The sequence below is a fragment of the Anopheles coustani genome, chromosome 2 (genome assembly GCF_943734705.1).
Source record: "Anopheles coustani chromosome 2, idAnoCousDA_361_x.2, whole genome shotgun sequence".
In the NCBI taxonomy this organism is placed as follows: Eukaryota; Metazoa; Arthropoda; class Insecta; order Diptera; family Culicidae; genus Anopheles; species Anopheles coustani.
Genome location: NC_071289.1, coordinates 73,790,115 through 73,815,290, shown reverse-complemented (window position 1 = coordinate 73,815,290; position 25,176 = coordinate 73,790,115). Strand labels below are relative to the sequence as shown.

At 45.7% G+C, this 25,176-nt stretch overlaps 1 protein-coding gene across 1 annotated transcript; it reads right to left on the bottom strand.

Moving 5' to 3' along the window:
- Positions 1 to 8,416: 8,416 nt before the first annotated feature.
- LOC131266971 (uncharacterized) lies at positions 8,417 to 24,833 on the bottom strand. The gene is made up of 6 exons (XM_058269679.1): positions 24,677 to 24,833; positions 24,342 to 24,473; positions 10,730 to 11,995; positions 10,132 to 10,322; positions 9,507 to 10,053; positions 8,417 to 8,559 (listed from the first exon to the last, which is right to left on the bottom strand). Exons 1-6 carry the CDS (start codon positions 24,819 to 24,821, stop codon positions 8,417 to 8,419), a joined length of 2,424 nt encoding a protein of 807 aa, XP_058125662.1. The 5' UTR covers positions 24,822 to 24,833.
- Positions 24,834 to 25,176: the final 343 nt, after the last annotated feature.

The following is a 25,176-nucleotide window of genomic DNA, read 5'->3' as shown; positions in this document are numbered from 1 at the left end:
CTAGTATAAGGCCCGGCGCACCGATCGCCGCACATCTAGTCCGATTCGATGCAATTTCTCGTGGGCCTGAGCGACGGTCACGAACGGCGTTGCATCGCAGTAGCATTACAACATGAGTTGAGTTACAACAGAGCGTAATTGAACACAATCGTGCGTCTATTCTGGGCAGCTTCCCAGCAGCGCCCTTCGGTCACTTCCGTGCTATTCGCGTACGGGAAGAATTTATTTCACGATGCAATCGTTTTTCCCATTCAAGAAGAATGCGTTTTTTAATTGTGACCAAAACTATGAATTTCAGATATTTAAATTCTAAATTTTAAATTTTAAAACTGTTTTACAACAAACTATAGAACGACACAATGGACTGTCTAACTAATGTTAGACTGATTTGTCTAATAAAATAGATCCAATTTTTAATAGCACAAACATAAAACAGTAAAGTTTTCAGTAAATGGTCTGATACGTAATTTTTAACCTTTCATTAAACTAAATTTCATACACAAATTAAGACAAACAATACCTAGCTATAACAAATGTTGGGTCGTATGAACAAAAATGAAACAATTTGATTGCAATAACGAAATAAGAAGATGATAAGAAAACGAATCGTGATTAAAACATTTGGGAATTTCGAAAAAGTTTCAAATTCGCTTTATGTGCAATTCGATAGCTTAAATGATTTCTACGTTCAGCAAACGTAAAGGTTATCGTAGAGCTAAATACTATAACATTTGATAGCTAACAGTTTATAGTTGTGATAAATTTACTAAAGGAAATAAGTAAATATTTTGAATAAATAATAACTCATAAAAAATGGAAGAAAAACTTATCGTTAGTTTTATAGCTATGTTTTATAAGAAAAGAAAATAAAATCCATTATCGCTAGCGTTAGAACGATATGTAGATACAATATGAAACTACAGCATTAAGAATATCCTTCTTCCACGTCATCCAAATTGTTTTATTTTTACTACCAGCATTAAGCTGTTCCAAGTAAAATCTTGATTCCTCTACTCTACTCCTAGTTGCATCGTCAATTCACTCAACTCAGCGAAGTGAACTTTGCAGCTGAAGTGGAACCTATAAAATCCTTCTCTTAACGGCACGGCCCGGTTCGGTAATCCTTCCGGAACGAACTTCGAACCCGCGGACGTATCAACGGCAGGCTGAACAGCTTCCCAGTGGCAGGAGCATACCGGGTGTGCAATTGCACTCCATGGCGAACAAAACCGTCGTCGTTGGTAGGTTCATCCAAGAGAGGCAAAGAAATAAAACGACTACATTTCCATGCCCTACTCCTGGCTGCCCTCGGTTACAACCACCGCCGCCCCATCCCACCGAACCCGGTTGGCAGGATCTATTCAAGGACCTAACGAGGTGGCACAATGCATCAATAATTCTGTGACCTATTACGAACTTCTTACCACACTGCCAGCGGCGGGCTACGGAAGTGAGTCGTTGGGGATTGTGCTCGACCTGCTTCGGTCCTTCGTCAGCAGCAGACAACCCCGAACCACGGACCAGGCCCGGAAAACGGGTGCAATTTTCCCCATAGGCTGAGTAATTGCTGGCCTCCCCATTGAACGGGAAAGTTTGACGTTGGCAAAAATCGAACTCCTGGCAAAAGGATGCCCGCGTGGTAAAGGCAGCTCGTTGTTGGGCACTGTGTGTGTGAGTGTGTGTGTTTGTATTGTTTGACTGACGCACACGTAACATGGCATGGCCATGTTTTCCCTACGGTTGTTCATGGACCTCCCTTGGTGCGCAAAGGCCCGTTTGGAAATGGAGCCGTTGGGAGTCATGTGTATGTCTGTATCATGTATGATCGTTCACTCTTGGTGACCGTTGGCCCGGGTTTGGTATAAAATTATGACGTCCACGATAATGGACCAACCCTGTTTCTCGGGGCAAGCCTTGGCTTTGGGCCAAACGAAAGGGAAAAGTGACCTCAGCTACCGGTTTGAAAAAGTATGCCAATTACAGCTAAAGTAAATTTATTTATAAATCGTGCACATTTGTTTTCTAATCAGAACATAAAAACTTAGGTTTAACTACATGTGGAATAATCATTAAAGTAATTAACAATTTTAATTGTGGTAACAATTGCTGCGATCTACGACAACTTCTTTGGAAATCCAAACAGAGTTCCGCAATTTTTGTGCAGTTACCAACCGTTTAAATTATCAAACAATCCAGTAAAAAAGGCTATCTGCTTTTGATGTGCTTTTAATTGCTTAATAGCTTGGGAATTACGGGGGTTTTTTTTGCGAGCTAGAAGTCAACAATTATCAGTAATTATTCCACCTAACCGTGGCGAAGCGAAGTGGGGACGGAATATTTGTTCGTTGTTTAACTTTTGTGACACACTTTTTTTCCCGAACGCTCATATACAAATCAATCGGCCCGTACCGGCACGTCCTCCCGATTTAGGCCCAGACTGAAGGCGCAAATTTTGCCAATCGGTGACGCGATTGGCACGTCCGGAGACGGTCGGGAAACATCCGGGCGTCGGTACGGTTTCGCTGCCGGACCTCGGAAATCATCATTCGCATGTGAATACTAATGAATGTTTACTCTGGCCACGCACGGTGTGAACGAGCGCTGAGACGGCGAAACCATGAGCCGCACGGCCTATCAATTCTAACATTCGGGATCATTTTTTTGACATTGTGGTGTATGAATTGGTGATCTGTGACCTTTCCAGACGATGTAGAAAGTCAGCGATTGCTGTTTGGTTTTTTCTTTACTAAACATATGATAAGAATCGGAGCACAAGCGAAGTATTTACGGGAAATCCGATCACCCCCCATGCAGACGGAGGCGATAAGACAATCGTGGCCTCAGCATCCCCCGAACCGATTTTCTGCTAACTGACTACTGACCTTTTGCACAACAACTTTGACCTGCCCGGATTAGGATGGAGCAGTCAATGATGCCACGCTTCCATAGGAGATGTTGAGGTAGAACGGCGCGTGGATCTCGCAACATACGCCAACCGGATTAGTCGCGTATTTCACCGGTTTTGTCCGGTGCTCTTTTACGGGAGCGTTTTTGTGTTGTTGTTTGGGATGTTTCGCTTCACACGATGCTTGACGCGAGGTAGACACTTGGTATCCTTGGTGGCCAGGCGGCCGGTGGGGCAGGAATTTTCACGCTCACACGTTCAACTCACACGCGGAACATCTCACGCAAAATTTCTCTTCGCACGCACGAACGGCGTCTTTCACTGGCGAGCTCACCAAGAGGAACGCACGATGAGACTCTTACGAGCAGGAGAGAGTGATCTTCTCAGCGTGGTGTGGATAAATTCTCCACTTTTGCAGCATCCTCGTGGTCTGCGGTCTATTCTGATACACTACTGCTAAGAAACGCCAGCAAAAACAAAAAAAGGCAAAGAAAATTTACAATTCCACACGAGGAAAAACTAGTGCCACTACCAGCGAGGGCAAGCCTGACGAGCACTTTTTAGCATGCGATGGGTTTAAAAATAATTCACTTCATAAAACGCTTCCGCCTTTGCCGTAGGTCCACAGGCTTGTGCTGGGCTCCCCCGGGCCGGGAGATGATGGATGGGAATTTGAGCTCTATTTACCACTGGTGTGTTTGTGCTTGGTGAGATAAATCTTACCACTTGGTCACTTATGCAAAACCAGCACACTTTTTCCTACGCAATTGCGACAAGATTGAACACTAAAGAAGCATCGCAGTTCGATCACGCGGATGTGGAATTGGACACCACGGCACGATGCACAGCCTCCTCGGTTTCCAGATGCGAACTGCGGATCGTTAGAAACTGCCGCGAACTCGAAACAATTTCCAGATGTTTTTACATAGTGGCCGGGGAGAGATTGTGCTATAAGCGCGAAATCTTTCCGCTCACGCGAAGCAACGTAACGTATGGTGGGGTTAAAGTGATCATCGTTATAGACGAACAAATTATTGTTTACTACTTCGGATTCGGTGACCCTTTAAAATTTCTTTGAATTTGTTTAGAAATTGTAATCGTAATTGATTGGTCTGGTGAGAAGAGTGCAAAAAAATAGTCGAGAAAGAAAAGAAAAATGTACGTGACAACTATGATGCTAACGTTGTGCAAAACAGGAAACTTAAGTTTTCAGGAAAAAGTGATAAATGACAAAAAATCACATAATAAGTTTAAATTTTTTTTATAATTTTTTATAATAAATTTAAAATAAATACCAACATGATATCATATCATTTGTATAACAAGAATATAACCGATCTTTTGAACCATGTCCCATTTTCCGTTCCTATATAGAAATAAATACAATAACGGTATTTATCAAAGTATGAAATGCTCTTAGATCTTTTCGGAGTGTTCGACAGATCAATCTTTCCAGTCCGCAAAAAAAAGGCTCCAAAATTCATATTTTCTAAACAGGTTATACTATTATGCTGGATTCTTATAGAATTTATAAAGGATGTCATGATTTCTTAAGGCTTGAAATCATTCGAAAAGGCATTGGTCTATGAGTAATTTTTGCGGGTTTTTTTTTTTTTGAAATGTATGGGAAGCGCACTCTTGCCCTACGTTACTTTATAAAACGGAGCTAAGCTACGGTTGGAGCTCTCAAATCGGCATACACAAACGCGCCACCCCGGGACGACGACTTCGGTCGGTTTTGCGCGTCGTGCGTCAGCTTTTTTTTGCGATGCCTTCTCCGGAGGTTCCAGTGTCGTTTCCACTGCAGCCTTGCGGGAGCCTTGGAAAAAAGGAAGCAGCTATTCCTTAAGCAGTCACTGCATTGCACTAGATTTTCACGCACACAAACACATCTAGAGCCATCGCACAATCTGTCAATCGTATGGCGAAGAATGTGCTATAGCAGCACATTTTGTGAACAGATTTACTTCACTCAGTAGAATTCGGTGTCGATTTGGTTGGCGAATCGCAGCCTGCAACCGCATGACTGGACTGATACAGGATTAAAATCACACACATTGCACACCGCGGGAATAGTTACGACACGACGCTGCGAGCAGTGACCGACTAATACTGACCGGGTTCGCCAATTCACTCCGGATACTACGGCGGACCAGGGAGAACAACGGCTTCGGCGGCTGCTTCTGCGCACAACACACGGCATACCATCAACGTGCGTAGTTTGTGTTTGTATGGTTTGTGTCCATTGTGTGAAATGTATGAATTCAAAATAAACAATGCAGTTTGAATTTTAATACTTTGTTGACGGGCGTTTTTTTCCCAAAACTAGCTGCTGTCACCGGGGCCAGCCGCTCCGGTAACGAACGACCGATCGAAACGGATACGACGAAACGAACGAAATACCCGAACGCTCGACTATGCAATGGTATGCGTGCAACGTACATGTCCGTCTTTCCGTCCTCAACGTTGAGTCAAAAACAGACGAAGATCTTCGTCTCCCGTCAACAAGGTGTTAAGTAAACGCAGCAAGCCTTTCCTTTCCAATTAAATTTTCTATTAACACAATGTGACGCATTGCAATTCGTCAACTTATCGTAACTAACTGAGAGGAAAACTATATCAACACCTTTTACCAAATTGTGGTTAAAAGTTGCTCGAGCAGCGCTTCAGATTCACTTTGCTTCTTCTCTAGAACAGCTTTGTCTGCAAAAATACTTTCACAAAATCATACGAACTACGATTCCAAAACTACAATACTGTCAAAAGTGGTCAATTGTCTGATGTGCTGATAATTTCATATACGCTAAAAAACCACAATCCAAAATAATTATAAAATAAAATAAAAAAATCGTTACCTTCAGAATGAAGTAGGTGACTGTTTGAACACTTTGAACCGATATCATAAAATGGTAGTATAAGCCATACAGTTGACTTTCACAGTTCCACTAATGCCTCATTGCTTGAATGGTTTATTCCTTTCTGACACGCTCTGAAACCAAGGTCCTGCGAGAGGTCGTCGAACTAGAATGGTCACTGGCTCTTAAAAAGCCTTAGGGAATGCGTGTTATTCAAATTGGTTAATTTTTTTCCGAATAGTATTAGACCGACGTTGGAGAGAACAAATTTTTATCGCCATTGAACCTATCAGAGCAGCAGACTAACAGCCGGCTGTTAATCCCAAGGTTCTTAATTACTCGAATAAATTACAAAAAAAAGTAATAAAATGTCATGTTAAAATCCAATTCAGTACGTCTAATTAAAAGTCCAAATGGCGTCATAAACGCTCTTCGTGCAAACAGCATGTGCTTTATTGAGGCGCAGCCACAACGCCACAATACATCATCTTCGCCTTGGATAGGATGCTCGTTGTGCAATCAAGCGCGTACGACAGGCAGACATACAAGTGGATGATGTTTAAAAATGGATATAAAATGACGACATCATCCCAGGCTCCCTGGAGCCTCATCTCCTTCCGCACCGGTGACGCGGAAGCAAACGTGCGAAACTGTGCATCATCGATTGGAAGGATGTTTCGTTGCGTGATGCCACGATCGTGGTCAAGCCTCGCTTCAAATACTGTCTGTCGTAGTTGGTCAAGGGAAACGAGGAATCGTTCACTCCGGTTGCAAACTCCGAGTGTACGCAACCGGCCGGGTATGACCTTCGCGATCTAGAACTCCGTGACGAATGGAGCAACAAGGAGCGCGAGAAATATCGGCCACCGGTCAATTTATTTCATATCATCTGGTTTAAATTCCACCACCACTGGCCCCTTTCGCCCCTCTTGGCCGGCGACTTCATCTGCTTCAGATCAGTGGCAGAACGCAAATGGCAGCTTCTTGCGCTCGCCAGCGTTTGCTGAACAACTTATCACGCATATCCGTCCACCCACAGACTTCTGATAACTACGATCGCCGTCGTTGCGGTTCTGAAGACGACTCTAGCCGGCTTTAAACAAACAGAACCGTAGACGATGTGGTCTGCTCAGACATGTGCAAAAAAACAGAAAAAGAACCACGGAGCGATATGAAGCGAGCTGAACTTATACTTACCAGTGGCGCAGTTGACGAACCAAGCACACATAAAACACACCCGGTTGTTAGTTATGATTAAAATTTCTATTTTACATAGTCGACGATACAGTTTACGTACGTTCTAAGTGTCATCTAACGCTGATGGCGTACCGCTAGCGGGCTAAATAGTGTTAAGTTATCATCCCGTCTCAACTAAACTTAGTTGTTCTTTCGACTGGCTATACGGGTTTACTTTTGTTTCCCCCCTCGGCGGTGTAAAAACATGGCCAGTAGGGCTTCGGAGACATTACACACGCATCCGTCGGGCCGAAACGTCAGTGTCATTAGAAAGTATAAATTAATAAAATTATTCCAACATCAATCGTGCAACACTGGCTCCGCAAATCTATTGATGTGCATCATTCAACGACATTCGATCACTTTCTAGCGCGGGTTCCGTCGTTGAACCAGGCTTCCAATAGCGTAAAAACCCTGTTCTAAAAGCGTCTCCTCCTCTACTCGGCTTGCCTATCTGCTAAAATAAATAAATTTCGTCTCCACCGAAACCCGGCCGGCGAGCTGGCCGAGGTCCGGCCGGTTGGCCAAATGTAAAACAAACTCTAATCTATCGACCACAACCCCACCCTTCATTCGTGGTCTGGCGCGGCTGACCTTACACGCACCCTTGGCATAAGGTTCCTTGCGTTTGTTTTTCTTTATCGTTCCGTATTTGGCACTCCTCGGTGCAAATACACAAACACGCAGACACATGCGTGCTGCCAAGGGTCGAAGGGAAGTGAAGTGTTTACTCCACCCTCCCCACGGTCCGCGGAACCGGATGCCGGAAAGCTTTCCTCAGAGCGCCCCTAACCCCGAACCTTTGACCTGTTTTCTGTTCACTTCCACTTTCGCTACTATTTTATCGTTTGACTGGCGACGACGTTTCGTGCTACTCGAGAGTATTTTGCTCCTTTCCATAGGTTTCTTAGGTCCTTCCTACCTTCGCGCTACGGACACTACAATCTTGCTAGTGCTACATTTTTCACCGCACGCCTGTCTACTGTAACCGTATACGTTAGTTTGCTAATGGACGTTAAATATAAACTGGGGGTTTGAAAAGTGATTTCGCTTACTCAACCCCCGACGCGGAATGTATGAAACAGTTTGTAGTATTTGCCATCGACTCGACCTGTCGCAGTGTCGAGAGGTGTGCAGCATAGAAAAATAATGGAATATAAAACGCGTGCATCTACTACGTCCCGGTTCCTAAACGACTCCTCCCTCCCGTTAGTGTCGGTTTGGTGGCGCATCAGAGTAGGACCTTTATTTACAAACTAATAAGAGCGCACCTTCCGCACAAACTAGTCGATTCGGGTCGTGGGCGGAACGCGGCTACCCTTGACGGACGCTTCTTATCCTCTTTCCCCCTGCCACGGCGGCCATTTCCGGATGCCGGGTGATGTCGGGTTTATTCGACGCTTCGGCGACCTTCGAACTTCTATGTCCGCGACCAGTGTCCACCGGTGATGCGGCTCGTCCTACTCCGTTGCTTCGGGACGACGATGGCGGCTGGGGCGGGGGCGACGGCGGCGACGACGGGTGCAACCGACAGGACGTGGTTGTAGGCTGGCGCCGGGCATCCTGTTGGGGGAGGGGGGGGAGGAAGAAACTCACATTACAAACAGCGCTGCCAATAGTGCTGGAAAGTGTTTCCATTTCCAGTGTTTTCGTGCCGTGTCGTGCTTCAAAGTGGTTCCGCTCGGAGGACATAAATAAATGACCGCTATCGAACGCGCCATCGAGAATGGCATTTAGAAGAACAAAATTATGAACACCCACCACTAAAGGGGGAAGTAAGTGGCCTAGCCGGATAAATTATTCAACCCCTTTGGTGCGGGTGGAACGATTTTCCACCGCGTAGGTGGAGTTTTTTGTTTAACGTTTTAAAAGCTATTTTCGTTCGTCAACAACCGGTATCGATGGTAGCATATGAACGAGAACTAATATGCACTGATGAAATAAAATCGATTTGATTGACGCCGAGGTTATTTGCTTGTTATGTTGTTTCGCGCTGTTGGCGTTAATTTAGGTTGCGTTTGTGTGCTTCCTCCCGGTGGTCGTTTGTACTACCAGAGTTGAGTTGGATAATTAAAACGAAAATATTATGCAAAACCTATCTGTTGACGATGAAAATAAACATTGTTTTTTTAAATATCACCGGTAATTAAACGGTGACAAAACAAATAATTCTTGATTCGATCGTATTATTCTCGAACCACCATAAAATGGGAATACATCAATACCATTATTTAGTTGAATTTAAGAAAAAATGGAAATACAACCTTATTGTTTCATCGAACCTTACTGTCTCTCTTTAAATCGATACATTTTTGAAGTTCTGATGTAAATCTGGTTAAAATGTTCATAGTTCTTCAACGGTCATATCGACATGCTTTGTCTTTGACGCACTAGACCGTTATACTTAAAAGATTATTTGTGGACTCATATCTAAGTTTTTAGCACACTTTAGAACTATTTTCAAACACAAAATTAGATTCATTAATAGTTTAATTCAGCTGCATACTTACGGCAAACGGAACACCGATCCTCATCGCTACCATCTCCGCAACCGTCCCGTCCGGAGCAAACTATGGCGGTCGAGCGGCACCGTCCATTTCCACACCTCATCGGGCAGTAGTTGCGTCCACGTGCCGTCGGACCGCTCAGCAGCTTCACGAAGAAGTTCGGCACGGCCCGGGATCCGCAGAGGTGCGGCGGTTCGTCGCTGCCATCCCGGCACGACACGATGGCGTTGCAGAACTCATACTCCGGCAGACACTCGCCGCTGCGGCACATGAACGTGTGCTCCGGACATTTGCGCGACTTGCGGAAATCGCAACCAACCTCATCCTCGCCGTGCGGACACTGTGCCTTGCCGTCGCAGATTCCGGCCCGTGAAATGCACCGGCCGCTCGTTTCGCACCGGAACGACAGCTCCGGGCAGCTGGTGGTCGATCCCAGCAGCGTGCCGTTCGATTTCACCGCGAAGTTGCACTCCTCGTCCGATGCGTCGCTGCAGTCCGGTCGGCCGTCGCACACGAAGAACCAGCTGATGCAGATTCCACTCGAGCGACACTGTTGGAAGAGGCCAAGGGGAAGTAGTTTGATTTTATTGATGGGCAAGACAGGGCCATATAAAGGCTAGACACCTACCTGGAACGTTCCTCGCGAGCATCCGGTGTTGGTAGCCCGGCAGGAGTCGTCCGGCTGGCGGAAGGAACAATCGCACCGTCCCTCGTCACTGCAATAGCTGTAGGGATCGGCCAGCTGGCACTGTTCACTGGTTGCACAAGCAAGTCCGAGCGAAACGGGTCCATCTCCCAAGTCGACGCGTGTGCGAATTCCTACCAATATGTGGAGATATTAATTCAATCGGTTTAAAAAAAGGAAGCTAAAGCAGTTTGGACAAACAAAACGGGCTTACGTCTGCTCTTTTTAATTTTAAAATGTTGTTGGGAGTGTTCTTTTTTACTTTTTTTTTTTTAATTTTATACGTGTATTCAACGGAAATTTTAAACTCCAACCACCTTGGGTAAAGTAAACAGCTTTGTTGTACGTACCTTGATGCTTAGTTCGTGTATCTGCCGCACTCGTCGTGGCCGTTGAAAAGGGATTGATCGTAGTTCGTCTCGTTCGCCGCGTGGTGCTTGGTGGCGCTGACGTCGTTGTGGTGAACTCGATACCTACGTTTGAAAAAATAACGGACATTTAGTTCCGAAGGATTTAATTTCGTGAGTACACTGCATACCACGTGTTGTTGCCGTGGTGGTAGCTTCAGCCGCGAGCACCGATGCCACCGTCGTCGAGAGTGGAGCTTCCGGTTCCATGGCCGTCGTACGGCTTGCCAGTCGGACCAACGTTTCGGTGGTGGTGCGGAGCGGTCCGGAGTCTGCGATTTCATTCTCGCGCGGTTCCGCCCGCACTTCGTCCTCCTCCACTATCAGCTCGTCCTCGTCGAACAGCTTCGAGTCCTGGCGGCGCAGCTGCACGTCGTGGTACTGCTGTAGGAACTCGGTCGTGGTCATCTCCTTGCCATCGTTCGCCAATTCTTCCTCCTGCTCTTCCGATTGCTCGGCGGAGGAAGCGGTCGTTGTGTCGTCGTACCGTTCGGGACGCTCCGATCCGAGCTCGGTGGTTGTTTCCTGTAGCAACGAGGCGGCCTGCTGTGTATTACCCTCCGAAGCGGTGGTACGGTCGTACTCCACAATTTCTACCTCGTTTTCCGTCTCGTTTGGCTCCGAGTGGTCCGATTCGAACTCGGTAGTTGTGGGTGAGTCATTTGAGGCCATTGCTTCCGGCTCACCACGCACCGTTGTCCCATCGCTGTCCGAAGTCACCTCGATCGACGTCAGAGTGGTGGCGTCCTTGCCGAATGGGTCGAGCTCGTGCTCCTGTGTGGTGATGGCCTCGGCAATCTCTCCGGCCCATGCGGCCGCCGTCGTCGTCGAGAGGGCATCCTCCAGCTCCTGCTGCTTGAACTGCTCCTCGACGTCCTTCTCCAGGTTCACGTACTGTTCGGTGTTTTCGTACTGCTCCATACCGTTCCGTGTCGTCCCGTCGGTCGCCGCTTCCTGGTCCCGCTCCGTGGAGTATCCGGGTGAGGTGATTTCAATGAAGTCCGTCGTGCTGATACCGTCCTCGTCCGACGCCGACGGTTGGTACTCGGTCGTAATGTGACCCTCGGCCGCACTCATCTGCTCGTCGGCCATCGCGCCATCCCGAAGCACCAAGTTCTCCACCACAATCACGTCGTCCTCGGTGGTGGTCGACATGCGGTCGATCGAGCCCTCCTGCTGCTCCTTCTCCTCCTCCGCCGGACTCTGCTGCTGAGGCTTGGCGAACCCGGGCAGCTCCGGCTCCGTCACACTCTCCGTCACACAGGTCGGTCCGTTCTGGCGCGCCGGAGACGTGCACTGGCAGCGACCGAACAGGTTCGGGATTAGGAAGTCGCAGTGACTTTCCCTGTCCCACATACGGCAGTGCGCGTGGCTGTAGCACACCGTGCCGGGTTGGGCCGCTATGAAAACATCGAGAGAGAAAAAACAGTTCACATCAACGGTCGAATGGGGTAGGAAGGGTTCGCATTTGTCATCGGGCACCGGTTTAATTTATGTACATCGACGCGATTTTCGATTTCCGGCTTGCGCACCGGTGCGGCAGAGGTCTCCCGAACGCCGGGAAACCGATACCCACGGGCCGGTCGGTGCAGCGACAAGCATTTTCGATTAAAATATTAGAACCCAGCCACGGTTGAGTTGGCGTGCTAATAAATGGATGCATTTTTATGGCGGTGCGAAACGATCTAGGACTGTGGTAGGGCCCAGCAAGGGACGAACGAGGGGAATGAAAGTGTGCTGGGCCATGACGCCATCGCCGGGTTTTTGGTTTTTTGGTTTGCCGTGGATTTTATTCATTCGCGGTCGGCGGAAATTGAAAGCGGAAGCTAATTCCATCGATTAGACTATTCCCGTCAATTGAAAATCAAAAGTAGCTTGATAGATTACTTTCAATGGGGAGATTAAACTTTAAAGTGTTTGATAATAGGTTTATCATACGAGATAAAATTAAAGGTAGTGAAAATTTAAAGGCAAACTGATTGTACATACAATTGTTAGATTTATACTCACTTAGGTTAAAAAGAAATGGTTCTAAAGTCTAAATAAAACATCTATTAATTGAATTTAAATTGTCAATAAAACATCACTTCACTTTTATGATGATGAAGTCACATTTTCGAATAAGTCAGGGCGAATTAATTTCATGCAAAAAAGTTCGAGCTTACCAACAATTTCATGTTAAACATTTAGTAAAACTCGAAATTTTTATCTTTCCCAAATTTTCACCTCATACAGATGAAAAAAGTACAAGTTGATAAATGAACAAGAAAATTGCCCAATAAAAATATCTATAGAACTACGCTGCAGAAGTGTAAAAATAAAGTCAAATTTCAAGAGAAAGCAATGTCTTAACACAACTACATAAAATGTTTATATATTAGAATAAAAAATATGACGAGGTTTCAGCCTATATAAATATCTTGGTTGTAATTTTACGCTATATAAGATACATTTTTAAAGGTTTGATATTTAAGATTCAAAGCTTCAGAATCTCCACAATCTCTGTCATGTTCTCCTCGAAAGAAAATATTCATTGCAAGTAATATTTATCCAACGGGATAATGCGCTTTCTCTTGGCTTCCGACTGACAAGTGTTTTATCAGAGATCGCATTCAAAATTCCCCATCGGAACACAAAACAATTGTCGATGACCGTCCACTACAAGCGCAGCATATAATGCTCCAAGATGACATCACATCGTTAGCTCCCTGACAGCACACTCGTCCCCCCGGGGGAGCTAACCTTGCCTGTTGACCTACATAATCGGTACCATTCCCAGGAGGTCTACCGTTCTTATGGGTTGAAAACACACACAATTCGCACGCCACATAACGATGAAGCCGATGGTCCGAAGTCGTACGCAATCCCAATTGCAGACACCACTCGACGACTCCCAGGCCCGTTGCGGTGAAATTATGTCACTCGTCGGCCGGTGTTTATTCCACTGACATAAATCGAGTGCTGCAAAACCTCGGGGACCCGGAAACGCTTTACGTACCATCTACCCCGGACGTGCGGTGTAAGCACCCGTCACTCTTCTCTTATTTACAACCGTGCAAGTTCTTCTTGTGGTACGAACTCCTTTCCCTCTGCACCGGGCCGGAAATCCGCTGCATGTTGGCACGCGGGAGTCATTGAGAAATTGCATTCATTCAGCGAAGGAACATGCAGCGTGCAACGTGAGCCACGCAGAGATTGCTGAGATTAGGGCAGATAAGTTTCCATAACCGCATTCACCACGGTATCTTTCTCCCCATCCCCAGGGGGTAAGTGGTCATTTGGCACCGTTTACATTGTAATCGCGGGAAAGGAAGTGCACTGACACCAGTGGCATGTCATAAATTAGCGAGCTCTTTATTAAAACCAACATGTTTTCTACCTCATTCTGCAATGACCGACATGTTTATACCCTCACGGATCATATTTCGTCGACATGTGTTTCATCCAAAAAATGAATCACCGCGATCTTTAACATCATTTTTTCAAGCAAACAGACTCTTACCGAGTCGGGCAAAGGAAAATAATATTGGATCCCGCCGAGAAAAAAACCCACACCAACGATCGGTGATAAATAGGCCTAGTCCAGCGTATCGACTTCGTACCGTCGGCTTTCCGATGCACTTATTGACGTTCGACACGCCACGATTACCACCGTTGTCAGCTCCCATTTGGCATATGAGATGAGGGTCATTTTTCTTCCCTCCAAACGAACCACCAGGCTGGCAGGGTGCTTAAGGCGTTAATTACCATATCACGATCGGGTGGCTCCTTTCATACTTTCATACGGAAAAATCATGCGTGACCGTCGATCGTGAAAAAGAGCCTGGTTTACACTACAACATACGAAGCAAAGGCGTTTACCTTAGTGCGTCAACTTGACCCTTGAAAATATTTTCAATCTTTAAACAGTATTTGAAAAGTCGTTCATCACGTTTTTTTATTGTATTAAAATTGTTTCTTCTCCTTCACGATTTCGAAGTTTCAAACCAGCGCTCTTCAAACCCGTTTTGAAGATAAAATATGGTGTCAAAAATTGATCTCATCTTGCTAATTTAAAACTTTTTCACCACAAGTTTTCGAACATTAAGTATCCTGAAATATTCCTTAAAAAATATGTAATTTTGAACATCTTTTTAAAGATTTATAGTAACATTGAATAATTAAAAAATAATACAGACTTTGAAAGCAATAGTGTACGATTCATCGCCATTTGAAAACTATAAACATCTTCATTACGAAAACGTCATCAATGTCATCAAATAGATGCGACAAATTTACCCTTACAGTAAAATTGGGCATATTCTGTCTAAATCTCATCGATAGGTGATTTAAAATCCGATAAAACAAGAACAGTACGACCTGGACAAACAACGCCTGCGTTTTGGAAATATCGCCACAGACGTTGGGGAAAAGTGGCGCGACAGTACATTCAGTGTAGATCCCACACTATGGCCACCGCCAATGGTCTCTTGGCACGATCTGATCCAATTTCGATACGCATCTAACGCATCCGCGTCGCACACAATTACTCCCAGTGTCATCGCTAACGAGCGGGCATAATCGTAAAGTCAAACGATCACGGCTGCTGCAATCGGCGGCGGCGGAAAACGATGCGAACCGGTCAAATAAGGAATATCGCCAGCAAAACCAAACCAAGCCACGCGGGATGCACTTGCGGCCTGACCTTGATTCCTGGTGGCTGATCTGGCGCGCAAAGAAAGGCACCTTCGCCAGCATAGGCCAGCAGCCCGCTTTCCACGGGTTACGCCCGCAGGCTTCCTTCACAGGACGGACGGGCGTTGATAAATGGCAGCTAAATCGTCCCATTCGTCCCCCCAAACAAGGAGCATAATTCGTGTTTGTTATGCAAATTGGCGCGGAAAGGCCGTGCGTCTTCTGTGCACGCGAAAATCGGAACCCGCCACCGGGGCCCACGTGGGTGCGAAAAGCCTCTTTCCCTGACGGAGGGGGGAGGGGAGACAACAGCGAGCCATCTGCCTTCCCATTTTGTGAACGTGTCGCTGGGAAGGTCTGGTCGGGGAAAGATAAAAATTAACCCAGATTTGGGTTTGTTTGTTGCGATGGCAGTTCGCACTTTTATTCATGCATGCTTTATGCTGAATGCGATTGTGGAGACCGCGGGATGAAAAATCGTGGCAAAACAAAAAGAAAATAATCGAGGACAGCAAAGAGCGGAGGAGCAGATGAGAACTATCGCACATCGCGGGCGGCCTTTTGTATTTCTTTCCTGGCGTGGCTTTTTTTTGTCTTAATGCGAACGATGGTTTTCCATTTCACACACATAAGTGGGTTCGCGTTTGGGTTTTTGTTTTTTACGCTCAGAAACGGACGATGGAAATTATGGCACAATTTTAGGCCTTCAGGAATGGAAAGAATCGGTGCGGCATCTTTGTTTGAAGAAAGACTAGACTAAAACTACTCGAGCGGGAGGAAATAAACGGCAAGAACGATGAAAAGCAGGTACACTAGGCATGACCACGGGCGTTTTTGTAGGGAAATGAAAATAAAAAGATAGCTCTTGAGGTACCTCAATCGTCTTTCTCAAACAGAGTCGAGCTAAACCGTGGTTAATGCACGTGTTCGCGCCGGTTTTCCTATCGCCATTGGTCACACACCGCGGTGTCCCTAAAGAGCTGGTTCGGTTCGCTCGGCCACACCACAAAGCGCGAAGCAAATTTTGAAGACTTTATTAGCGGGCTGTTATTAAAACATTTGTCCACCCTTTACCGACCCATTTCACTTTTCTTTTCGCATTATGCTCGACCCTTTCTCCCGGCGTGGCGACAATTGTCCGACCAATCTCTTGTCGGTTGGTCCCCGGCCGCAGTACGGGTGTACTACGGGCCGACGGGCACTTAATGTTGAACAAATTTTCTCCCCATCCCGCTAGATTGGATGCAACAAATCGCCTTCATAATGAGCGAACCGCGGACCGTGACTGTCGTTTTCTGACGAGTTTGTAGCCTTTCTTTACTTACGAATCTTACGGCGAGGGAAAAGGGGGGGAACGAGTGATTGGGCCTTTTGTTGTCCGACCGGGTGCAATGGTGTTGCTGTGCTAATAACACTCTGACACACTTATGCGCGTAATGCATGGGGATACGCGTTTATTGCCGGGATTGGCCTCTGAAGTCCAGAAGACAAATTATAAAGAAAATAAACATTTACCTTTAACCCTCAAAAGTACCGTGTATTTATACAAAGACAACCATGTGATAAATCTGGATGGAGGACTTTTAAGCTTGTATTTTTAAATAAGAGTGTATAAATTAAAAGTTGTTTCAGCATTTTACAAAATAGAGGACAAATAGTTTTGTCTCAATCTTACACAAACAGCTAAACATAGAAAAAGATAACAATTTTATCTCTAAGTTAAAAGAGTAATAACTAGACGTCAAAATAAAATTAATATACAGCTAGACAAAACTAAGCATGATAAAGTTTTCTCAAATCTGACTAAAAAGTTTGTTAGTGTGTGCCAAATTTACTATACATGTGTATATATCTTTTTAATAGCTAAAGGGACGTTGAAAAAGTAGAAAATTAAATCATCAAAACACAAATTGAAAAAAAGCACTAGAAATTACTGTTACTTTTTTAACAAATTAAACAATAGATACACTAACTTGTTAAGTAAATGTACTTAAGTACATTTTTGTTCTAGTTTTATTATTTTTAAATTATAAATCAGACCATGTTTGGCACATATCATGTAGGCAAACCATTTCCAACCACTTTATAATCATTCAATAATTAAATATGATAACCTGGGTAGGTTTGTATTATTCGAAATAAATGATAAAATTTTAATTCAATTATGCAAGAAGGACTAGGGACTAGACAAGATTAAATTTTGGCAAATGATTACACTTCGCTCAAACTACAGATTGAATGAGTTTGTTGCTTACGTTGAAGTCACTTGTATAGCAATACACCCTTATCTAATCTAATTGTAATCTGCAGCAAAAACAGAAAACTATTACAGAAATATTATTCCGGGCGAATTTGCGAACTTTTTGCCGGAAGATCAAACTTCTCGTCCGGAACCATGTTTACTGCATTAACATTTGGTTGTGGTCATCGGGGGGCAAACGCGATGACACTCTTATTGGCTGTCGTCACAATCCGCTCATTATCCGAACCGATGCCGACGGTGCTCGTTACCGTCGATGATATTCTTTTGTTCGACATTCTCATCCGCTTCGGCGTGGAATTCCGGAATGGCCGGATCAAAATGGCCAAAGTTATGTGATTTAGCTACCAACGGAGCGTATCTTGCGTGCTCGGGCAAATCCTGCCCAGTGTTATTCCCAGGAGGAAAATATGCTAAAGATGTAGCTCTCAGTTCGGTTGTGCGTTGAACGGATTCCGATACCGCAGGATATGGCGTTGGGGGCCAATTAACATCCCATCCCGGCGCGCGCTACGCTCCACAAAAGGGCTCTCGGTGTAAAAATAATCAAAACGGCTAAAGAGGGTCACTTTTGGAGGAAACAAATCCATAACTATCGAGTCCGGCTGGCGGTTCGCATTAAGGCGAGGCGGACTAAACGGCAAAGCGGGAGGAAAATGATTTTGTTGATTTTGTGTGGATGGGTTTCCGCACGTGGCCTTTTCCCCCCAGGAGTCTGCGTCCACCTGGTCCAGCTGATTGGTGCAGCTAAGAGGTGGCCCTAAGTGGACTGCAAGTGAACCGCCGCAACGGGACCGTGTCCGGGTTTGGATAATTGGAACCGGATTTTCGTCAATTTTCGCCGTTTTACGTTTTTGTAAATTTCTTCGCCAGCGCCCTAAATGTGTCCGCGGGCCGGAGCTACTTCGTTCGGATTATGCTGGATAAGGAAAGGGTGTTAAATGGCTTTGAAATTTATCCCTTGCTTGCTCTCCTTCTATCTTAGTTTCTCTCTTCCGTTGGACGTCTTATAAAACACCTTGAAATTTGAAGTATGCATCGCTTCTGCCTTCGCCGAGCCACAAGAAACAGTACAAGATGCTGCATAATTGAACCGAAGACGGGCTCCGTAATCGAATATCCGCTCCGTTTTGTTCGGACGGTAGGAAACAATGCCACGCCGCATCCAAGCACCCCGGTCCGGGATTGAAATTGTTCGCAGCAGAAGGGTTTGTTTTTCCAGAAAAAGGACGGGTGGAATGGCGGTGGCATTTGTTGTTGATGGGCGTTTGTTGAATTATGTAATTTTCGTGATCATTACCGCCTTATAATGGAGCACTTTTGCCTCGATGCCTCTGGTTTAGGTATCTTCTTTTCTTTCCCTCTCTCTCTCTCTTTTTAGGGACCCCGCGGGCCGACGGGATGGATTGTTGCAGGCGAGGCGTTTCTGGGATGGGATGGAATGCAACGCTGCGGTTGATTGGAAACCACGCCGGTGGGATGGTATGTTTTTTGATTATTATTTTTCTACCCCGTTCTGAACCGAGGGCACCATTTCGAAGGCACTTCGGGGGGGTTGGGAGGTGGTTCTGCCTTCCTTTTTCCTTCTCCCCACCACGGGCCGAAGTTCCTTAGGGCAGGAACCTGGACCTGGAAGCGGAGACTCCCGGGAGTCAGCGCGCCAGGAAGTGGGCACTCGGTGGAAAGCGCTACGGCTTCGGGGGCATGAAGTTCAAGTTCACGAGCAGGCCGCCCTGCAGCCGAGGAGAGATTCTTGACCCGTTTGAACCGAGATTACATTAGCATAGAGATTATTGTACAATTTACGTGCCAGGGATTGGTTTTCGTGAGTAAAGCGTGCTGCATAAACGTGTGTTGGAATTGAATTCGAGTGCTACGTAATAAAATAAGGCACATTGGTAGTAGTCTATTATTACGTGCCTGCCGACTTTGGCGGTCGGTTATGCAGCGAGCTTTGATAACGAGTAAAACGAGTATTTTAGGTGAACTGAATGTATAGCTTAACATCAATTGGACGCAGGTTTTGATGGTTGGTTTTCAAACTGTACAAACCAATAACGGGGGTTAGAATGTATCATATAGTAGCAAAGTAAAATTTTTATGTAAATATTCTCCAGTAGCAATTTAATTCGTTTCATAAAGAATATTATGCCACCATTTTATTTTAAAAAGATTTGAATGATCATATTTTGTTACGGTTTTTAGATTGTATCATTCTGTTGTATTTGGTTGATGGAAAACGAGAGGAAAAAACATGTTCCGGCACACCCAAATCAATGCTCGTTATGTTGACTAAAATATGTAAAAATAGTGTTTACACATGAAAATACGGGCCTGCATGATACCGAAAATTTAACGATGGACATTAAATTCCCGAAGCTGAGCATAATTAGAACGTTAGAACGTTTTACATTATCAACAAGTAGAGCATGTAGATTGACTAGAACAGCTGAAATGGGAAATTTGAAGGTAAAATAAAATAAAATGCTCATTCTCAATTTCAATACGATCTGGCAAATTGGGTTGCAAAAGTTAAGCCACGCTAATATATGAATATGTCAACGTTTTTAATAAGTTATTAAACTATCTTCAAATAGATTAGACTACACACAATTCTAATGACAGATCATTACTTATTTTTATATATTAGAGGGTTTATCGGTTATCAATATCAAAAAATACTTTATTTCGTAAATATTGATAAACATTCAATAAAGGTATAAGCATAACATACGTCAGCCAAACGAACCTTGGCATCGCACCAACTGTAGCGACGTCAGTGATGTTTTTTTCCAGGTCATGACACACCTGGCAGTTTGGCAATTATTGTTTCATAAAAATTTTGCACTACATTTTCCTCGAAGGTTCGCTTTCGCACGGTACAACCTGCTTTTTTTTCTCGGGTGTTATTTTCCCGCGCGTGAATGGAGCAATCGAGATCGAATCAAGAATTTCTCCGATTTCGGTGCGTACGGTGGCCGTGAAAGTGGTTTGCAAAATTTCTCCACCGTGCAGAAAGGCCAAACAAAAGCTCCCATCCGGTGATGGGGTTCACTTTCCATCCCGGTTCGTGGCTGCTTAATCACAGGAGTTAGGCAATGCGTATCCTGTTTGTGTTTAGGTGAAAAATGAAAACGTTCGTTTGAAAAAGGAAAACTTTCACTGAGCTCCTACCCCCCCTCCCGGGACCAGCTGTGGGAGATCGTAACGGGAGGCTCGGGATTATGTGGCGGGCCTTCCTGCTCGAGAGAGAGAGGATTTTCCGAAACGAAGCAAAGGGAAGACAAAAATAAAGGCCGTAAAATCGGTGTAAGGAAGATGCTTCGATCGCGGCTTGTATCGTTTCCATTAATGTAGTAGTCTTTTGTGACTTCCGCGGGTGCGCTTAAAATTAACGCCCCATCAAAAAGCTAACCAACGTGTGCTACACCTTTAACCACATTGGAAAACGAGCGATCCGTATGATTATAACTATACGTCGTGACCCGTTCGAGCGCGATGGGGAGTATTATTCGTTTTAAATTGGTCGAAAAATTAGCATGAGTGAAATCGAGCAAACAGCCACTTGGTCAACCGTGCGTTTCTTCTCTATTTATCCGTGAGAAGCCGCGATATGTGTGCGTTTTTGAAATGCTTCACTGCATCAATATGCTTCCGCTCGCCGGGTTTGATGATGATAATTGCGAAATGTGAGCCTCAACCGGTGGGAAAACGGAGCAACATCATCGGCACGCCACGCCGGCCGGGAAGCTGGCAAATCGTTCGTTTGCAAAGCAATCGCATTTGTCAACCCGAGGGGAGGTTGGTGCTCCAAATACCTAATGGCATAGATTCGTCTCCCCTCTCACCCTCGCCAATCGATAATAGCTCGCGAACGACGGGGTGGTATCGCATCTTCCAGCCGTCCCACCAGCAGCCAGGAGTCATCTTCCACGAACACATAAACCAAGCGGCTGATTCAGCATCAAACTCATGTGGTGTCTGTGTGGGACTACGATGTTCATTATTATTTCGGTAAAATAGCACTAATCGTCCAACCATTACTGTCGCTGGGACCGCGTCGTAAGTTTCTCTCCACCGAAGGGTGTGGACCGCACCCCACCGGACCCTCGAGTGAAACAAAACATACCCCCCCGTCGACGCAGTGAGGAAAATTGGACCAATCTGTTACCCGGTTACCCGGCTGGTCAGCGAGCAAAACTTCACTACAACGCACTTCTGGCCAGTAGGTACGGAACCGACGTCAGCTGTCAGAGCGGAGCATACGGGCGGAGCGCAGAAGCTCTGTTGTCACTCGTCGAATGGCTGTCGGGAGCATTGCCATCCATTAGACCACTTGATGGACGTTTGCGTGGTGATTTTTATTTATCTTTCCTCGCGTTCCCTTCCGCGTTTCGCTTAGAGATCCGGAGCGCGCGCGCTGTTAAATTACGCATAACGTTCGGCAGGCGCAAAATCGGTAGCAACGGCGAGATAGCAGGCCATGTGTTGCATGCGTTTCGGTTTGTGGGTGCCCTTTTATCTTTCCAAATGTTTCATATAAACTTTCAACTCCAAAACACGCAACCAGAAGACCGCACCGTGGGCACACCGTGAACTCTAAATCGTCGGTCAGACTTTACGTTTCCTGCCAGCCAGCATCGCCCCCGGTGGGCACTCATATGCTAAATTGGTCTTCCTTGGTCGCTTGGGGGCTTGGACGAAGAGGAAAATTAGAGAGAAGATCATTGCGGGTGTGTTTTTGTGTGTATGTGCGTGTTCAAATAACCAGATAAGGCTTAATCACGCATCCAAGCGTTATTAGTGCCAACTGGAGGTCAGCTTCCCGTCACCATCGTTTGAGTGGTTTTTCCAGGTCAGAAAACTCCAACAGCGCCCTTCCCTGGGTTGGCATTGACTGACCGATATATACATATTTATTGGATAGAAGTTTTCCCGCATGCCGGAAACATCCCTTCTCGTTTGATGGTGTCTTCCTCGAACACTTGCGAGGCAATATCTTAGCCGATAAAAGCCATTGTTCGGGATTCGAGCTCATTAGCTGTCCAAAGACCAATCGATGGACGGCGGACACAAACACACCGGGAGATAATCTTGGGTGGAAAGGTCATTAGCGAATCGAAGCCGTTAACCGGACCAGCTATTAACGAGTACTCAGGACTTTTGTGATGGTCGGAATCTTAAGAGGGAGTCGTTGGGATGACATGTTGCGAGGAGCTATGATGGTTCTGGGAGTTTTATACTATTTACAAGGCACTTCAATCCTCTGTAAGAGAACTTAGATGCTTCATTCATAGTATTAGTCAACCGGAACAAAATGAAACGTATAAGCAATGAGTTAAAACGTCTCACGTTTCATAAACAAGATCGATGTAGGTGTTAGTTTTAAATGAATTGAACGTTAACATTGGAAAGGTGATTATTCTAACACGACCCGTACTTCAAGAGACATTAATCAGGATGTCTTCCTTGGGCAATAACCATCTCCTCACGTTACATAGAAAAGGGAAAAATTGAGAGGGGATAGTTTAACATCTCCGAGTCTGACGATAATGTTCTCGGTAAGTGAAACATAAACCCTAACAACTGTAAATCCATTGAATTTAACGACATCCATCAATACTCGCCAATTCGTTTGGTTTCAACTACTTCCATTCGTTCTTCCCATCGAATGATTCTATCCCCGTTTTGCTTAGCACGATTCCAGCGGGAACATATCGGTAGGCATAAACGTTGCGATTGTTCTGTCAGTCAGCTCCCCTTGTCATACTTATCAAAACGTTTTGCGAACGATCATCCGTCCCGGCCCGACGTGCTGCTGCCTTTCGCCATCCAGCAATCCGTCAAACCTTTCGCGGAATTGAATCTCGCTGTGCTGTGCGACCTGAAACAATTGCAGCGTTCCTGGTAAAGATGGGCGCTCGTGAGTGTCGTGATTATCCATTTTGGAGCGCGGCTAACGTGCCTCGGTGGCCATTTTGCGTCGGCATTAGCTCGCTGTCAATCAGATTCGATTCCAAACGGTAGTTTCGAAACGCATCCGTGGTTTGTCCCAGTACCGTTAACTGTTATTAATAGACGTGCGATGGACAGTTTATGCTGTTTTACAGCCGTCACAGGTTAAGCGTATGTTTTCAGCTGACCAAGACTGGTAGCATGTTAATATATTGTACCGATGTGGGAAACAACATGTTTCATACACTACGAACATTGACATCATGTAGTTTTCTGTTCTAGAACATAATTTAATCTCATATTAGTGAGTCCTATTTACCACCAACAGGTTTCGATTCACCTTAACTCTCATTGCCTCGGGGCAATAAAATAATATGAGGGAGCGCATCAGATTGCATGCACGATGCGTTTCCATTTGCAATTCGATAGCTCTTTTCATCCTTTCGCTCAGCTTTCCGCCATGCTCTTCGTCCGCAAAACGTGATCGTGCGGCGCAGAAATTCGCCTCACCTCGATCTGAGGTCGCGTATGGAAAAAGCACCTTCCACGAACGAGGCCAAGTCAGTGAAAAGCGGGCGGCAGCAACACACTGACTGCATTGGCTCTGGCCGTCGTTCCGTGCCGATCGTGCCGACAGTTTTTAAAAACTGAAGACCAAATTCGAAGCGAATCGAATACCGTAACCTGAAGAGCTAACGGTCGTTGTAAACCACGTGTGATCGAGTGAGGTTTTATTTAAAGGAATTAAAAAACAAATGGGTAATTTGAGAGATTTCTGGAACTCTCTGAGGCATTAAATCCGGTGTGTGGATGTTTTTTTTTTTTGCTGTTGAGGACTAGCCCGGTGGGAGACTTACGCGAGAGACAGGTATGTTTACGGAACTGCAGGAATCCACCGTCGCACTGACAGCGGCCTTCGATGCAGCTGCTGTTCGCCACACGCATCGAGCACTGCTCGGACAGGCTACACTCACTTTCGAGCAGTTGTGCTAGAGAGGGAAAGGTAGAGAGAGAAATCGGGAAAACATAGAAGATGGGAAGAAAATTAATTAAACGACGTCGATGTAGGTCTAGGCGGCATTTGATTCGCATCATTCAAATGTCCAGCCCAGGAGCGCCGGGATTTTCCCAGGCTCCACTTGGCGGGCATTCAAATGATCCCGCCCGCGGGGAGACCGCTTCCGATACTTACACGGCAGGCAGGTGGACTCGTTCAGCCGCACGTAGAACGGGCTGCACTCGCAGACGCCCTCCAGGGTGCAGTAGCTGCCCTTGACGCTGTCCGAGCAGTCCATATCGTGCTGGCAGGTGTCGCCCAGCAGCAGTCCGTACGCCATCGTCACGCCTATCATTAGCTGGAGTAGGAAGAAGAGCCGAGAGGGAAGAGAGATGATGAGCGAAATGGCTACGATGGAGGAAAACGCTAGCGAAAGGTCGACCGTGACGCTGAGGCTCGGTATATCCCACGAGCTAATGAATCAAATTAGGATCCGATAGCGGCTGTTCATTCATGCGATCCTACAAATGATCGATAATTTCTGTCGAAGGAGTGCATCACGAGCGCACCACCCTGTTAGCGTTAGCTGGAACACATGACCTTCATTAGTGATCGTGTTGATGTTGTTGTTTGGTGGTCCAAGTCGAGTTTGGTACGGAAATGTAGGCTACATGCCAACTCCTCCATTTCAACAG

Coding starts and splice junctions, on each gene's coding strand:
- LOC131266971 (XM_058269679.1), bottom strand. CDS start 24,821: ATGGCGTACGGACTGCTGCTGGGCGACACCTGCCAGCACGATATGGAC. Junction 10,323..10,729: donor TACCACCACGGCAACAACAC/GTGGTATGCAGT, acceptor ACATATTGGTAG/GAATTCGCACACGCGTCGAC. Junction 8,560..9,506: donor GGATCGGTGTTCCGTTTGCC/GTAAGTATGCAG, acceptor CTCCCCCAACAG/GATGCCCGGCGCCAGCCTAC.